The sequence below is a fragment of the Budorcas taxicolor genome, chromosome 19, assembly GCF_023091745.1.
Source record: "Budorcas taxicolor isolate Tak-1 chromosome 19, Takin1.1, whole genome shotgun sequence".
Lineage (NCBI taxonomy): Eukaryota > Metazoa > Chordata > Mammalia > Artiodactyla > Bovidae > Budorcas > Budorcas taxicolor.
The window spans coordinates 55,921,282-55,939,156 of record NC_068928.1 but is presented as its reverse complement, the minus strand read 5'-3'; the positions used below and the strand labels follow the sequence as shown (position 1 = coordinate 55,939,156).

The following is a 17,875-nucleotide window of genomic DNA, read 5'->3' as shown; positions in this document are numbered from 1 at the left end:
GTCCTCCATCTGCTCCGAGGGGGCACCACCCCCAGAGACTCTCTCAGATGGGAAGGTGTCCTCCAGGGCTGGAACTGGAGAGGAGAGGAAGCTGGGGCAGGTCTTGCCTCTCCCCAGGAGTGACCACACAATGCCTGTGCATGGAGGTAGCCCGGTCAAGGCAGTCCCCAAGCTTCAAAGAGCAATGGGAAAGGCTTCCCAGTTGGCACAGTGGTCAAGAATGTGCCTGCCAGTGCAGGAGACATGAGAGACATGGGTTTGATCTCTGGGTCAGGAAGATCCCCTGGAGGAGGAAATGACAACTCACTCCAGTATTTTTGCCTACAGAATCCCATGGCCAGAGGAGCCCGGTGGGCTACAGTCCATGGGGTCGCAAAGAGCCAGACACAACTGAGCAACTGAGCTCACATGCATGGCTGATTCCCTTCGGAGTACAGCAGAAACTAACACAACATTGTAAAGCAATTATCTCCTAATTAAAAATAAATTTAAGAAACATTTTTTTTAAAAAGAGCAATGGGCAGATTCCAAGAGTCTCAGGCTCCACAGTCTCACCACCACAGAGCATCCAGCCTCCCCAGCAAGTCAGGAAGGTCAGACCTGAGCCCCAGCCTGACCCCATCTCCCACGTGTCTCCCCCTGGCCTCCCACCTCTCCACCTCCCATCCATCCACACCCTACCTGCCCCCCTGGCCAAAAAAGTCCTCTGGCCGCTGCACCCCTCCTCAGACAGCACAGCTGCTCCCTGGTGCCCACACATGAAGCCCGGACACCCTGGTCCCACGGACAGAGCCCAACACACCCTGACCAGCCTCCCCTCCGTGGGCCTCCTCCTCCCTTCAGTCTGGGGGCCGTCCAGGCTTGCTCCCTCCGGCTGCAATGGCCTCTTCCCTTTGCCTCTCTCGTCTACACGACAAACTCCAGAACTTTCAGAGCCCCAGGTAAATTCCTCTTCCACAGAGCCCCTGCCTCAGTACCTTGCAGCTGCGGACGCACAGGTGGGGACGCAGAGAGTCTGGGTCTGGTCCCAAGCCAGCTGCCCTTCCTCACCACCACCTCCGGTTGGGGAGCTCCGGCTATGATTCTGGGACGGCTCCTGTGGCAGCAACGTGCCCACTTCAGGATGCCCCCACCTCGGGCGCTGGACTGTTGCCTTCCAGACCTCTGCCCACCCACTTGCGGGTCCACACCTTTCGCAAAGGGGCTGTTAATACTTAATGAACACTCGGACCCCACAAAAAAGCCCGGGGGAGGGAGGCAATGGTCGGTCTTCTGAGACACTCAGCATCACCTTGAACGGCGGGAACACCTCCGCCTGCTTAGAGCTCTTCTCTCTCTTCCTCTGCTCCCCCAATCCCAGGCAGGCTCCCCGCACACAGAGGTGCACACACTCTGCCACGCCAGATAGCTGAGGGCCGTCCCCACCCCAGGCCGGGAGCCTGGGTCCCCGGAGTCAGCCCCACCCACCAACCGCGCCGCTTCCCGGAGGAGCCTAGGGACCCCAGCTGCGCGGCCCGTCTGGATTCGCGCCCACCGGGTGAGCGACCTCGACTCTGCCGTCGGGTTTCCCTGCCTCCCTTCTGCCGAGTGCCAGAGGAGAACCCGGACGCCAGGGGAGAAGACCACCCCTCCCCCTTGCCCCCACTGTCGCGGACACCGAGGTCTCCCTCCTGCAAGACTAACTCCCCCACCCCCTACCCTCGCCGCTGATTCCACTCGGACCCCCAGGGGAATCTCTTACACTCGGGCTGTGAAGTTCGGGGTATTTTTAGGCCAGCGATAAATAATTCATAGGGAACGTGGCATCAGGCTCCCCCCCGCGGGAGAAGGGGGCGCGAGCGGCGAGAGCCACCGTCACCCGCGGCTCAAGGACACTTGCGATGCGGCGGCGGCGGCGGCTCCGGACGCCGGGACCCGCGCCACGCCTCCTGGCGGCCAAACTGGGCACCACGCACCCCGCGCCCCCCGCCTCGCCGCTGCCCTCTGCGGACCTCCCCGGCTCCTAGGTCCTCATCCCCGCTGGCCCCAAGCTGGATCGTGCCCCAAGTCCCGCGGGTGGGGAGCGCCGAGCTCACCTGGCAAGTGGGGCCAGGCGAGCAGGTGTGGGTGCCGCCGTACCAGCTCAATCCTGCCCTAGGGCAGATTCGGGAATCAGATTCCAGGTCTACTCGGCCCCTTTCACGTTAGTACTCGAATTCCTCATACCGCGTTTAGGAACAGCTTGGAAGCTGACTGGCGCAGCCAGAAACTAGACGGGCTCTGAGACACAGCAGGCCATCCCCACCCCGCAAATTCCCTTCCTCAATTTCGGGGATGAAGTCAGGGCGGTGCGCTTTGGAGGGCTGGGGACCAAGCCCGAAGTCCCTCCGGGGGAGCAGGGCTAGGACCAGTAGGGTGAGCGTCAGGGCCCGGCGGGAATTCCCCCTTCGCTCACCCGGCAGGACCTTTCCATAGCTCGTGGGATGCACCCTTGGGGATGGTCTGGCCGCTGGGTGACTTTACCTTCTCATGGCCCTGGCCCTGCCCGCCTAGGCCTAGGCGTGAACCACTTTCTGCAGCAGGAGGCTTGCGGCTCCCCTTCCCCGCCGTCGGGGATCCTGGTCGAAGCCGGGGGAAACCAGAGTAACGCGCTGGTGCGGCCGCCAAGGCCTAGCGGCACCGGGGCGCACGTGGGGTGGAGGGCTCTCGCCTCTCCCAGGTCTTCTTAGCCCAGCCTTCGCCTCCCAGCCTCGAGCCTGACTGGGTCCGCCAGGCGCGGGGCCAGCGTTCGGGGAGATCCCACCACCCCGTAAAGCCCACGCTGGTTCCCTGAGGTCAGAGGAGGGAGGTTGCACCGAAGGAAAAGCTGGAAGGGGAAGACCTGGCGGGGGGGCGGGGGTGGTGACGGGGCGGGACTGCGAGGGCAGAGCCTCGGCCGACCTCCCGGGAGCAGGCGGCCGGCTGCTGGAGCCACCGACAGCCCCTTTGGTCCTCTCTGCTCCGCGCCCTCTCCAGCCCTCTTCGCTCTGGCTCAGCTCAGCCACAGCTCCAGCTCCCCAAGCCCCGTCTGGCTTCCCGCAGCAACAGTTGCGGGGCTCCTAGCCCCGACTCCTGCGTCCCCGCAACGCCCCCTCCCCAGCGGTGCCGCGGCGCCTGGCGAAAACGGGGGCCGGAGTGCTCGGTGACCCGGGAGACGAACGTCTTGGGCGCCTCGCCCACGTCCTTCCCTCGCGTCCGCCGCGCGCGCCTGGCCCCTCGGCCTCTCTCCCACACCTCGTCCCCGCCCGCCTGAGTCTGAACCCCCAGGCCGGGTGCCCCAGGTCCCGGACCCCCAGCTCCACCCACCTCGGGCTCCGAACGCCCGCCAGACTCTCCCCGGTGCCCCGCGTCTGTCCCCGCCGTCCTTCCCCGCGAGGCGCCGGAGCCCAGCCCCGAGTTGGCGGCGAAGTTGGCGCCCCCCGCTCGCCGCCCACCACTCACCGGGGGAAGGGGCGCTGCGCCCGCGCCCAGAGCCCGCGCCGGCCGCCTCCCGCGCGGTGCGAGTCCCGGCGACTCCGCTCCGCGCGCTGGCGCGCTCTGTCCTAGCTTGGCGGGCGCCTGGGCAGGGGCGCCTGCGGGGCCGGTGCCCGTGGCGCGGCCTGCCGGGCTGGGGCCGGGCCCGCCCCCGCGCCCCGCGCCCCTCCGGTGGCCCACTCGGCGCCGGGTTCCGTCCCGAGCTGGGCGGCGCGCCGCGCCTCCGGCTCCCAGGGCTCGCCGGCCGGCTGTGTCGGAGCGCTGGCCGCCGCCGCCGCCACCCGCGCGGGCCCGCCCCACCGGGGCCCGCCGCCTCCGCCCCGCCCCGGCCGGCCCACCCCGCCGGCGTGTCCCTTCTCCCCGTGTCCCCAGACCCCACGGACTCGGAGAAGACAGGCTGCCCGCAGCCCTGGGTTCGAGCCCCAGGCTCACTAGGTGTGTGACCTTGGGCTGGTTAATTTCGAGGATTCACCCCCAGTCTGTAAAGTGAGGCCGGCAGCTTGGGGGGCTGGTAAAAAGATGATGAACACGCTAGGGACACCGGGGTGCTATTTTTCAAAGACCTGTCTATCCAGCTGGAAAGCAACAAGGCGGGGAGGCGTTGGGAATGAGAGAGCGGGGGACCCGGGCCAGTCCGAGGGGCCACAGGGACACGCAGGCCAAGCGGCCCCCCGGCGCCCTGGCTCCCACTTTTTGTCTTGCACTTGGTTGTGCTGGAGACAAACCAGGGACGGGGACCCGACAGGAGGGCGAGCAGAGCAGGCAGGCTGGGGTCACAGAGTGCCTGCAGGGCGGGCAGAAGGCAGGCCGGCCACAGCAGAAGGGCCAAGCTGGGAAGACTGGTGGGCGCCAGGCGGGGCTGCCAAAACCCCCCACCGGCCCCCCTGAGGGCAGGGAGCTGGCTCTGCAGCGCCACCTGGCGACTGGAGAGGAGCTGCGGCCGGAAGGTGACCCTGGGCCTGGAAAGAAGTCGCACACACGAACCAGTGACCCTAGGTGGCAGGTGCTTTATTTCCAGCATATTCCTGACCTGGGGACCTTCCACAGTCCAGCAGGAGAGAGACAGGAGGGAGGGAGGTCAGCTTGTACCTGCCTCCATCCCTAACTAAGGTTATCTCCTTGCTGAAAGGTACCCACACTGGCAGGAGCGACCTTCTGGCTCAATAAAGTGCTCCCACACCCCTGGAGAAGAGGCAGCCAGGGCTGTATGCCAGGACGGGCAGACAACGCAGCTGGGGTGCAGAGTCCCGCTCAGGCTGAGCCCGATGCCTCTCTGCTGCCCAGCGCGCCTCCTCTCTTCTCCAAGCAGAGCTAGGGTCTGGGGTCACCCTCCTCTTCTCTCTGCACCAGGCTGGGCTGGGATCTGGGCTCAGTGCCCCAGCAGCCGCAGCATCTCCTGAGGATCCAGCAGCTTCTCTCTGGGCTTCCCCAAGGCCTGGCCCCGGGACACCTCCTCAGCATCCAGTTTCTCCCAGTCCGAGAAAGACACGGGCCAGACCCCTGCGGCAGAGGGAAGATGGCTCAGGGCTTCTACTTGCTCCCTTGCCCCAGTGGGGAGCAGCCCCCTTCCGGCCCAGGGACCTCCCCCAGACGCCCCCCCCCCCCCAACTCCTGGGAGCTCACACGGGGCCCAGACCTCGGCTGTCCAGCAGGGCCTTGATGGCTGCAGAGCCCGGCCTGGGGCCAGACGGCAGGTGCCCGGCCCTCAGGTCCTGCAGCAGAATCTGGCCGGTGAGGAAGCTGTCAGTCATGGTGGTGGTGATGACACCCGTGGGTCCCCGCTTCACCCAGCCGCTGCAGTAGAGGCCTGGGGGTGTGGGGTTGACAGAGGGCGAAGGAATGGGGAGTGGCCTGGGCACCCTGGCAAGCCTGAGCCCCAGGACACACATGCCGGGAGGATGGCCCCCAGCACCTGTCAGCGGGGCCCACTCATCTGCCACCACTGCCCTCAGTTCCTCCCCAAACACACCCAGGTGTTCTCACCATGCACCGCCCCCCACCTTACACCTTAGGGTCCCTGCATCTTGGCACTCCCTGTAGGAGCTGGGTCCTGTCGCCTTGCTTCAGCAGGCTCTCAGTAAACACTGACTGAATGAATTAATAACTAGATAGGTATGTGATTTTTTGGGCTTCCCTGGTGGCTCAGACATTAAAGAATCCGCCTGCAATGCAGGAGACCTGGGTTTGATCCCTGGGTTAAAACGATCCCCTGGAGGAGGGCATGGTAACCCACTCCACCATTCTTGCCCAGAGAATCCCCGTGGACAGAGGAGCCTGGTGGGCTACAGTCCATGGGGTCACAAAGGGTGGGACAGGACTGAGCAACTGAGCACAGCACACATACGTAACCAGGCTGGTAACTTGCAGAGGACAAGGATTAAGCTGCTGCTTCCTCTCTAGTCTCAGCCCTGGCCTAGCCCAGGGCCCGACTTAATAACCAGACATACGAGCGGGCATCTCAGCTACACTGGGGACTTCTCGCAGGGCCAGGAGGTGGGTGGGGCTGAGTCACAGGCCTGACTCAGAACAGTTTCTCAATGCGTATCACCTGATGAAGGAATGAATGTGAAACAGCCCTGAGAGACACCAGCCTCCCGGGGCCCCGGCCACGCCCTCTCACCTGGCACATCCACAACCCGGCCCTCCATATTGGGAATGACCCCAAGCTTGGGGTCAAAGGGCACACCGGGGTCGATGGGGCGGCTCTTATACCCAACGCTGCTCAGCACCAGCCCACAGGGGAGGTCCTCCACGTCCCCAGTGGGCACTGCCCGGGTGGCCTCTCCAATGCCCTGTGGGGAAAGTGTGGGAAACACCAGGCTGGGGGGTAGGGAGACTTGAGAACGGGGGTGTCTTTGGGGAACAGGAGACTCACCTCCAGTCTGGTGACTGCCAGGCGGATGCCTGCCACCCGCCACCCATCTGGCGAGGGCAGGACCTGCTGCGGGCTTCGGAAGAAGCGGAGGCCCCAGGCGCGGGAGGCTGATGCCCGGCGGGCAGCCTCTTCCACTCCTGGCTTCTCCGTGGCTGTTCGAAGCAGCAGTTCCATCAGCCGCTTCCTTGGGCGAGCAGCCTCTGTCAGCAACGCAGGACATCTCAGGGCAGTGTCTGGGTTCCAGCCCTCTCCCCACATGCCCTCCCCCTAGCCCTCTCTGACCTAGACCATCCCCTCCTAGTGAGCTGGAGAGCCAGGAAAGGGCCCCTCACCCTTGATTCTGTCCTGGAGACACAAGAAATCCACAGGATCCAACATGGGCCGAGTTCCTGGTAACTGAATCATCTCCCGAAGCTCCTTGGGGGTGGGGGTGGGGAGCGGGCGAGAGGGTCAGGTCCAGAGAGATGTCCACTCCTGAGCCCACCCCAGAACCCAGCCCAGGGGAAACACCACCGCCACCCACCACCACGGAAGGCACTGGGCCCCAGGGGGCCCTGCCTGGCTCCCCCTCGTCCACTCCGGGCAGCTCTGCCCTGCCACACCTCCCAAGGGACCCTGGCCCCTGGCCCTCAGACCCCAGCACCTTTATGGTGAAGGCCACTTGTAGGGGTCCACGTCGGCCCACGATCCACACCGTCTTCACCCGACTCTGTCTCAGGGCTCCCAGGGCAGCCTCAGTGATGTCCGTTTTCTGGCACAAAAGGAGGACCTTAAAGTCACTGGAAACTGACAGCGGAAGCGGACTCTCCGTTTGCTGGTGTCCAGAGCCTGGGCGGTGAGAAGGCTGGCAGCCTGAAATGGCAACACTGTGCCCTCTGGTGGCCAGACAGAGCACTGCCGCCAATTCTGCAAATGGTTCCAACTGGCAGCAAACCCGTCCCATCCCTTCATGGCAAACAGATGGGGAAACAATGGAAACAGTGACAGGCTTTATCTTCTTGGGCTCCAAAATCACTGCAGATGGTGACTGCAGTCATGAAATTAAAAGATGCTTGCTCCTTGGAAGAAAAGCTATGATAAACCTAGACAGCATATTAAAAAGCAGAGACATTACTTTGCCAACAAAGGTCGGTCTAGTCAAAGCTATGGTTTTTCCAGTAGTCATATATGGATGTGAGAGTTGGACTATAAAGAAAGCTGAGCGTGGAAGAATTGATGCTTTTGAACTGTGGTGTAGGAGAAGACTCTTGAGAGTCCCTTGGACTACAAGGAGATCAAACCAGTCCGTCCTAAAGGAAATCAGTCCTGAATATTCACTGGAAGGACTGATGCTGAAGCTGAAACTCCAATACTTTAGCCACCTGATATGAAGAACTGACTCCTTGGAAAAGACCCTGATGCTGGGAAAGATTGAAGGCAGAAGGAGAAAGGGACGACAGAGGATGAGATGGTTGGATGGCATCATCAGCTAGATGGACAAGAGTCTGAGCAAGCTCTGGGAGCTGGTGATGGACAGGTAAGCCTGGCGTGCTGCAGTCCATGAGGTCGCAAAGAGTCGGACACAACTGAGCAACTGAACTGAACTGAGTAGCAAACCAGGCTGACTATCTTCATTCAACAAGTGTTTACCAAGTGTGCAAGGGGCTAGCAGGCAGTGTCAATGGTGAACAAAAGAGACGTGGTGCCGGCCGCACAGAGCTTCTGACCTGGGCGGGGAGAGGCTTATCAAATATTCATTAATAGTGTAACACTGCAGTGGTGACATACTTTGAAACAAAAAGTAGCCGAATCCACCGAAGGAGGGGAGGTAGACCTACTCAGGATGGTCCTGGAAGGTTTCCTGGAGGAAGGAACAACTGAACCAGGAACTAAAAGATGAATACAGGTGAGTTTCCCTGGTGGTTCGGCAATCAAGAATCCGCCTGCTGATGCAGGAGATATGGGCTCAATTCCTGATCCGGGAAGATCCCACGTGCTCTGGAGCAACTAAGCCCGTGCGCCACAACTGCTGAGCCTGCGCTCTAGAGCCCGGGAGCTGCGACCTCTGAAGCCCACGCGCCCTACAGCCTGTGCTCTGAGACAAGAGAAGCCGCCGCGATGAGACCCTCGCACCGCGACCAGAGAGCAGCCCCTGCTCAGTGCAGCTGGAGAAACGCCTGCACAGCAACGAAGACCCGACACAGCCAGAAATAAACTAACTGAAATTATCTTTAAAAATTAATTAAAGATGAATCCACCTGCAATGTGCGAGGCCTGGGTTTGATCCCTGGGTCTGGAAGATCCCCTGGAGAAGGGAAAGGCTACCCACTCCAGTGTTCTAGCCTAGGAGAATTCCATGGACTATCCAACCGCAATGAGTCAGACATGACTGAGCAACTTTCACTTCCCCTGGAGGAGGGCATGGCAACCCACTCCAGTTATTCTTGCCTGGAGAATCCCATGGACAGAGCTGCCTAGTGGGCTACAGTCGTTGGGTCACAAAGGGTCGGACACAATTTAGCGATGTAGCATGCATGCGCACACATAGGAGGTGTGTTGAGAGGGTTGTGAGCAGGGGCAGTGGTGTGTGTACACTGAAAACTTTTCCTTTTAAAAAGCCTACGTAGAAAAAATAAATAAATAAAAAATAAAAATAAAAATAAAAAGCCTACGTAGCTACAGAAAGTGATGAGGAAATAGCATGAGATAAAGCTGCCGTTTAGAAGGCCTCTGCCCGGCATGTGGGGAAGCAGGCGCTGAGTTCAGCCTGGAGGGACGAGGCCCAAACCCTGAAGGCAGGGGCCTCCTCTCCTTGGTGTAACCCCCCACTCCCACCCCTGCAGCCCGACCTACCCACTCACCTCCAGGTGGTCGGGTGGGGTCAGCAGGATCCGGGCCACGTCCAGAGCCACGTTCCCCTGCCCCAGAATCACGGCGGTGTCACAGCTCAGGTCTGGGGCCAGCTGAGGGGCAGAGGTCGGGATGAGGCTCACCCAGCCTGGGCCTCAGTCAGGCTGACCTCAGCCTCATGCCCCATCCCCAGTCATAGCCTCAGGCTCCTCCGTGCTCAGAGCTTCAACCCAGGTCCCGCCCCCACCACCCATCACCCCCTCTTCCCAGAAGCCTCCCTCCTTGGCCAGCCTGATGCCTCACGTCTCATCTCACCGGCCACCTCCCAGGCCTGTGGCTGCCCCTTCCCCCAGCTATGGGAGCCAAGAGCTGGCTGAGGAGTGGGCAGGAAGAGGCCGGGGGAGGGCTCCCAAAACTCACCTCCCGGTTCTCAGGAAGCCCATTGTACCAGCCCACGAAGGCCCGGGCCGAGAACACGCCAGGCAGCTCCTCACCAGGGATATCCAGGGCCTGATGGTCCTCTGCCCCATAGCTCTGAGGACAGACCCAGAGGCCTCAGTGGCAGCTAAGGGACTGGGCAGCCCAGCGCCCAGGCTCCCACTGGCCTCCTTCCAGCTCCTTCTCCATAGCGTTCCCCCAGCCACCACCCCCGCCACCTGCCTGCACTCACCAGCACCACAGCGTGGTAGGCGTCCCGCAGTTCCTGCACGGTCACATCCCTGCCCACCTCCACGTTGCCGTAGAAGGCACAGCGGTCAGAGCGGGCCGTCTGGGTAAAGGTGTTGATGACATTCTGCCAGGCCCAGCGGGGGAGGGGTTAGAGGGTGGGGCAGCGCCAGGGTCCACGGCAATGCCACCCTCACCCCACAGTGTCTGGGGTGTCACTCCCTCCAGAGAGCCTGGGGTCACCCCATGAAGTCCGGGAGCCTCCCTCCTCCCCGCATCTTGACCAAAGTCTCTCAACCCTCGCTCTGAGCTCAGAGATACCCACCTTGACCTCGGGGTGGTCGGGCGCCACGCCAAAGCGCACCAGGCCAAAGGGCACCAGCTGTTTCTCGTAGATATCCACGTGGGCCCGGGAGTGGTGCTGGGGGAGAGGGCAGCGGCTGGTGGGGCCAAGTGTCTTGCGTGCTAAGTCGCTTTAGCCGTGGCTGACTCTTTGCAACCCTGTGGACCGTAGGCCGCCAGGCTCCTCTGTCCATGGGATTCTTCAGGCAAGAATACTGGAGTGGGTTGCCGTTTCCTCCTCCAGGGGATCTTCCCGACCCAAGGATGGAACCCACATCGCCTGCATTTCCTGCATGGGTAGGCCTCCTGGGAAGCCCTGGTGGGGCTGAAGCAGAGGCTAAGTCTGCCCTTCCCAAGGCAAAGCAGGACAGCCCCGCTCAGTGGGCTGAGGACACAGGAGAGAGAAAGGCCCATCTGTCCTCACCTGCCTAGAGAGCCAGGCTAGAGGGATGGGCAGACCAGAGCCAGGGCAGCCAAGGCCTGACTTCAAGGACCACCAGCCCACCGAGACGGCGAGGCCACGGGCCAGCTGAGAAAGGCGGCAGCTTTCCCTCCACCGGAGCTGTATCAGGAGAGCTTCTCCATCTGCTTGGGTCAGGTGTGACACACAGCCCTGTCCTAGAACCCTTTGACGCTTCTAGAAATGCCCAGCCTGTGGATGACCTGAGACCCACCCTTGGAAACTTATACCTGTGTGTGTGCTGAGTTGCTCAGTCGTGTCCAACTCTTTGCGACCCCATGGACTGTAGCCCACCAGGCTCTTCTGTCCATGGGAATTTTCCAGGCAAGAATACTGGAGTGGGTTGCCATTTCCTCCTCCAGGGGATCTTCCCGACCCAGGGATCGAACCGGTGTTCTCTTATGTCTCCTGCTGTGGCAGGCGGGTTCTTGACCACTAGCACCACCTGGGAAGCTCACTGCCTGTGTCCAAGTCCAGGCCCCCCCACTGCCCATCGTGCCTGCTGACTCTCCCCATCAGTGCCATCCACAGGTGGCACAAAAACCACCTCCCTCCTCGCCACTGACCTCACTGTGCCCTTGAAGAGCTGAAGTTTTGGAGTCAACAGCCACGGGAGCTGACCCAGCGCCACCACTATCTGACTCTGTGCCGCTGGAATGATTCTTAACTTCTCTGGACCAAGGAACATTCCTTCTGGCGTGATGCTCCAGATGCAATGAGCAAGGCCTGCACCCTCAGCCCCAGGCGAGACCCGCTGCGAGTGTTCAATCAAAAGCTGGCATTACCATCACTGCAGTTGTGGTGGCTGTGTCTCACCGCCTGGCTCCCGAACCTTCCCTGGCTGCCCGGCCACAGGACAAAGTCCAAACTCCTTAGCCTGGAGGTCAATATCATACACTATGTGCCTTTCCATCTTATCTTTCCTTCTTTCCAGCTTGGAGCCTTCCCTCCAGGTCACAGGGCCCTCTCCAAGGCCACCTCCACAAGACTAAACCCGCTGGACCTGTTCACTGGTTCTCTCAGGACCGGACTCCTCTTCCAGGAAGCCCCTCCTTCCTAGCTCTCACATGAGCGCTAAGTCACTTCAGTCGACTCTTTGGGACCCCACCTGTAGCCCGCCAGGCTCCTCTGTTCATGGGATTCTCCAGGCAAGAATACTGGAGTGGGTTGCCATTTCCTCCTCCAGGGGATCTTCCCGACGCGGGGATCAAACCCTCATCTCGTGTCTCCTGCATTGGCAGGCGGATTCTTTACCACTGGTGCCTCCTAGCTCTCCCCCATCCCTCCAATCCCTCTAGCTGTTCTTTCCCAGGTCCTCTTTGCTCTATTCCTTCTCTAACAAGAATATTCTCAGAGCTTCTTCCAATCTGAGGTCCCCTCCCCTTGCCCAGGACACTCCCTGGAGAGGTGTCATCATTCCCTCCTATGACCTCAAATTCCCGTGGATTTACTGATGACATTCTACTCTCCTCTGCCCAGCCCTCCTACCAAGCCTGAGACCCCTGGACAGCTCACCGGAGACACCTCACACGGATCCGGATAGAAGCCAGTCCCCTTCCCCCAAACCTCTCTCCCTCTGTTCCCGGGCTTCCTTCCACCCTGAGCCAGAAGCTGGGGCTCCTCTCTGACTCCCCTCGTCCGTGTCCAATCAGACCTCCATCCTCCCCACTGCCACCCCAGCGGCTCCTGCTGCTCTCCTGGCCACCAGCCCTGCCTCCCGCCCTGCAGGCAGAGAGCTCCAGATCGAAATCACGGTGCTTTCAACCCCCGCCCCCCTCCCCCCCCAGCCTAAAACCCTTTGGTGAAGCCAATCACCTGTGGCAACTGCGCCCCCAGGACAAAGGGAGGCATGCTGTTTTCAAATGTTGATTCCTGGGCCCCAGTCAAGGCTTGATTAGGTGGAAAGGAGGCCCAGAAATGTGCCTTTTCACCAGTCCCCCAGGGGACTCTGATGGAGGGAGGGGGATGGACAGCACTGAGAGAAACTGCCGGAGTCCAGCCTGCTCAGGGGCTTCCAGGCCCCCAGCACCCGGGCCCATGCAAATCCTCCAGCCTCTGCTCTCGCCCTCCCACCTCCTGAACTCACCCACCCCCAAACCTGCATTCCCTTCCCCTGGGTGTCTGTCAGGTAGTTATCTGTGCCCCGGCCTCTCTGGGCTCCCTCCCCAAACCCCTCCTTCTGTCCTTTAGACATCGATCAAGGACATCACCCCCTCTGGCTGGGTTAGGTGTCCCTCCTGCACACAGCGCCCCCTCGCCCATCGGAATCCTAGACTATCACGTAAACCCTCTTCTCCTCTACTCCACAACCCCCCACGTAAGCTGTCAGGTCCTTGAGTGTGGCAACCGTGTCTGTCCTGCTCATGCCCATGTTCCCAGGGCCAAGCCGTGCCTGGATCATGTCAGCGTCCAGTGCTTGATAACTGAACGGCCCAGCGTGGACCTTAAGGGCAGGCTCTGCCATCATACAGTCCACGCTCAGAACCCAGGCCTTCCCTGCTCAGTGGTGGGGCCTTGGGCAGCCTCGTTTGGCCTCAGCATTCTCACCTCTGAAGCAAGAATCATGCCACCTGCTTCACAAGTTGTCTTGAGGCTGTGAGGACATGCTGTGTAGACAGTGCCTGACTCAGCTTAGTGTCACTGTCCCAAACATGCCTCGTGTTCCTGTCGCAGGACCATAGCTGGTAGTCTGAAGCTCCCAGTGGGCAGGGACCAGCTTGTAACTGGCCCCGGTGCCCACCCCCAGTACCTCCCATGGGGAAAGCAGGCACAGGGCAGAGCCTTTTTTCACACTAGGGGCACTGAGGATCCTGCCTGCAAGGCCCCCTCTCCCCAGATTTCAGGCTCTGCTCACATAGCTCCCCTTACACAAGCCGTGGAAGATCCCTGGTCTCCCTCCCAGTACCCATGTCTGTCGTAACACATGGAAACTGACCTGTAATGAAGCCCCACATGTGGGAGACCCTCTCCAGAGCCTGGGAGCCTCCTTCAGTGCAACTCAAACACACCTTCTCCAGGAAGCACTTTCCTACTGACCCCCACCTAACCAGGCTCTTACTGGTCACTTCACTGTAATTAGCTCTTTTATCTGTGCTGCTTGGAAGGTGAGCTTAGGTCACTTTCTAGCAGGGGGACCAACTCATCCTGGCCTCCCCAAGACCCTCCCAGCTTTAAGATTGAAAGCCTCACACCCTAGACAAACTGGGAAGGTTGATCACCCTACTTTTTGAGTAGAGTGTGCAATTAACATAGTCATCCTTTCTCTTGTCTCTCCACAGCAAGGTCATTGTCCTATGTCTCAGTCAGCTGAACTCGCACGCACCCCTCTCCCATCCCCGACTTCCGCCCCACCAAGGCCTGCCGATGTTTCAAGGGTAACCAGCAACCTTGGGGCCCTGCCCGCCAAGGCTAGTACTATAAACCCTGAGACTCTGGCCATGGGGTGGGGGGAAGGGGTGGGATGGGGAGTGGAGAGCAGGCTAAAAAAACAGCATGGCATGGGGAGGGCTGGAACTATCGGCAAGGAGAGTGCAATGAGGCGCCTAAAGTTAAAAGGGCCTTGAGAAGAGGGGGTGGCCTCAAGAGGCAGGACATTGGGAACAGAGAGGAGAGAGAGGAGAAAGAAGGGAAGATGAGGGGCAGGAAAAAGATATCCTGCAGGTCTGGAGTAAGCTCCTTGGAGTACTTGGCCAGGAAAGCATAGCCAACTGTCTGCCACGAACCACCACCCAAGAGGCAAACACACTCTCTCCGAGCTGAGGACCTAGAATGGGGAGCCCCAGGTTACAAAGCATGTATGAAGTGTCCTGTCCAGATGGGCTGGGAGCCTCTTCCCCATCAGGAATCCAGGAGTGCTTTTAAAACCCAAAGGAGTGGGGCTTGCACTTAGGACTGGAGCAGCGGGTGAATCTTGGGAAAAGGAACCAGGGGGAAGTGGCTTACCTTTAGCAGGTGCTGGGCCGTGTAAAAGCCAGCTGGGCCACTGCCGACCACACAGATCTGGGGGGTCTGCTCCTGTGTGGAGAAGTGCTGGCCGAAGTCTAGGGTGGGGGGATGGGGGCGGAAGGTCAGAACAAGACTCCCTCACCTGTGCCAAATCCCAACTTAAATGTCGAAGAGAAGACGGAGTTTTCCAGGCTTCACCCTCATATGCATCCTCCTTCTCTTTTTCCTCGAAGCTTCGACATTTGCCAGGGTCCCTTATTCCATCTGAATCCCCAAAGGTTGTGTGTCCACCCAGAGCCCCCATCTCACCCACATCCAGAGCCCGCTTTAGAGGGCCTACTCAACACTCCCCATCACCCCTGAAGTGGTGCTCTGGACTGCTCAGCACTGCTTAATTTTTCTTACTGGGTTTTCCCGACCCACTCAGCTAGAATACCACATCTTCCAACAGACCCAGTATCACCCAATCTCGTCCCTGTGGATCTCCCCACAATGCCCCGTTTTACCTCTTCTAACTCCTCTCCTTCCACAGAGCCCTCTATCACCCATATAGACTCCTGCTTCAGACTTCCCTCCTGCCCCACAGACCTCCTTATCCCCCTCATTCACTCCTTCTCATGCCTGTGGACATCATGGTCTCCCCTTCGCACCTTTGTTGACCCCTGTCTCACCCCAGCAGTCTCACACCTTGGCGCACAGGCTGTCATCTGCCCCTGGACACCGCCCCCACTCCGTCTACATGAGTGCACCCCTCCAGTCTCAGCACTGGTCCCCTCCCTCTCCCCTCTCCAGCCCTGCCCCGGCTCGGCTCCCACTTCTCACGGGATCGTTCGCAGGCCTTCCCGAACTCCCACCCAGCCCTAGAGGGGCTCTGCTCCTACTTTGGATGCTCCTGGAAGAAGGCAGCCGAGTCCGAGTCCAAGACGACCAGGGCCACCAGCGCCAACAGCGCGGAGCCATGCCTGGGAAGAGGAACCAGCCCGGGGGCCAAACTCTGCCGGCTGCCCCGCACTCCCGCGCCGGGTCCGGCCCCGCCCCGGCCCTTCCCTGGCCCCGCCCCGGCCCGGCCCCGCCCACAGGCACGGCCCCGCCCCAGCCCTTCCTCTGGCCCTCCGCCCACAGGTTCGACCCCGCCCCCAAGCCCGCCTCCAATGCTTCAGGACCGAAAGGCGCGGTGGCTCTATCCCCACCGCCCCACAGGGAAAGGTCCGCCCCCGCAACCCACCCCCTTCCTCTGAAGGCTCGCCCCCCAGGACTTCCGGGCAGTAAGTGACGCAATAAACTTCTCCCCCGTCTTCACCTTTTCTCCAATTATCTGGAGCCTAGACTTGGAGGAGAGCAAATCCCCATTGCTGTTTCAGCCCTCCTGAAAGATCGAGCCAATTAGAAAGGAGCTTAGTTTACTTACCTGCTTCCTCTAAAGGCTCTCGTCGCTCGCTGATGACTCAAGGCGCCGTTCCCCTTTGAGAGCCTATCCCGGCTCGTTTCGGTCCCAGCCAATCACAAGCCGGGTTCAAGCGCACCTCCCCTCCCATTGGGTAATAAGGATGAAGTCCGGAAGTCTGGGAAAAGGGTCTTCCCGCGGCACTTTCTCCGGCGCGTGGTACCTGGTCCGACCCTTCGGTGATCTTGTTGCGTAACCGTCCTCCCCTTTACAAAGATGAGGGACCAGCAGGAGGGTCTTGCCCTCTGTACTAAGGACAGAGCCAGGTTTCCCACCCTCGTCCAACAAGCTGGGATAGACGGAGGCGAATTTTGCACTGGCCCCGAGTGCAGAATTTAAGAGGGCGCCAAAACCCTCAGAAATCGAGGTAATAATATTGTAATGCAATGTTTTAAAAGATGAAAATTAAGGCAAAAAATTCATAATGAACAAGATGTATTTTTAAATACAGCCCTAGTGACATCTGACCCAATACTTGTGATGCCGCCTTTTCCCACCCCCTGCCCCTAGGGCCCTCCTGTCAGGCACATCCTTGAAGAAGCCTTCCCTGACCCGTCGTCTCCCAAGCCCGGTTAGCTCCCGTTTTTATCCCCTTAACACTCCAGTTCCTCATTACTTATTAAACTGCTTTATCATTCTTAAGTTATCTTTTTATTTGACGTTGTCAGCTGAAAGAATAATGCACAATGTACACGTTGTGAGTTCAGTTTTATTCTGGCACCTTCCTGAGGACTGTTGCCCAGGAAGCCAGCCTCTCAGATTCCTCGGAGACACTGCTTCAGAGAGGTAAGGGAGGAGCCAAGATATTTATAAACTTTTTTTTTTCCCGCTGGAAATAACATATAATCAAGCAAAAAAGATTACTGTTAACCACAAAGAACACACATCTTGAGTTAATGATTTTAGTGCTTTTCCATGTATGGGAAGATGCAAGAATCTGGAGTCACTGGAATTTTTCGTTAGCTATATAACTTAACTATCTAGGGGCCAGTATATCATATTTATCATTTTCTGACAATAAAGTTGAGAAAGACAGTCACTGTTTATGTCCTAGCTAGACAGCAATGACATGCTAAAATGTGACCTACCCCCTTGTCTGCTTTTTTGCTTCATTGTTTAAATCCTTTCTCACTTGATGTGATCATACGAGAAGGAACAAGTACATACATTATTTACCCAAAGTGCTGTTAGGGAAGCCCAGCAAAGAGAACACAAGGGAAAAGTAGACTCCTTACTTCCACTTTGTCTCTGATAACCTTGATACGGGATATAATCTCACAGCCAGTTTACCCTCTGAAATTTCTTGACTTGTAATTTTTTTTTTAACATCTTTAACTGCCCTTTTCTAAACAACAGGTCTCATCTAGGGTACTACAGCAATTTTCCTTTCTCAGTGCTTCCAGAATAGACTATCTAAGACTCATTTGGTTGTGATGCTTTAAATCATAATTGCTCCTCAACTTCCACAGGGGCTGCGTGCCTCACTTGAGGTCTCCTGGTGGGTGGTAGGATCTGGATCTCGTTTGCTGTTTGAATTCCATACTACACAGTAGATTCCTGGGTTAACTCAAATTGTACATCATAAATATTCTGTGTAGATAGGCTGTTACTGGAGAAGGCAATGGCACCCCACTCCAGTACTCTTGCCTGGAAAATCCCATGGATGGAGGAGCCTGGTAGGCTGCAGTCCATGGGGTCGCTAAGAGTCGGACACAACTGAGCGACTTCACTTTCACTTTTCACTTTCATGCATTGGAGAAGGAAATGGCAACCCACTCCAGTATTCTTGTCTGGAGAATCCCAGGGACGGCAGAGCCTGGTG

At 59.1% G+C, this 17,875-nt stretch overlaps 1 protein-coding gene across 2 annotated transcripts; it reads right to left on the bottom strand.

Moving 5' to 3' along the window:
* Window positions 1–4,490: 4,490 nt before the first annotated feature.
* FDXR (ferredoxin reductase) lies at window positions 4,491–15,615 on the bottom strand. 2 transcript variants are annotated; one of them, XM_052657968.1, is made up of 12 exons: window positions 15,491–15,615; window positions 14,607–14,704; window positions 10,188–10,283; window positions 9,867–9,989; window positions 9,617–9,730; window positions 9,208–9,309; window positions 7,011–7,118; window positions 6,700–6,784; window positions 6,368–6,567; window positions 6,113–6,284; window positions 5,129–5,299; window positions 4,491–4,992 (listed from the first exon to the last, which is right to left on the bottom strand). In XM_052657968.1, the coding sequence occupies exons 1-12, from the start codon at window positions 15,567–15,569 to the stop codon at window positions 4,862–4,864; spliced, it is 1,479 nt and encodes a 492-aa protein (XP_052513928.1). In that variant the 5' UTR covers window positions 15,570–15,615; the 3' UTR covers window positions 4,491–4,861. The 2 variants fall into 2 exon arrangements, with proteins under 2 accessions (XP_052513928.1, XP_052513929.1); XM_052657969.1 differs by lacking the exon at window positions 6,113–6,284 and having other exon boundaries at window positions 6,368–6,565.
* Between the last annotated feature and the right edge of the window lie 2,260 nt (window positions 15,616–17,875).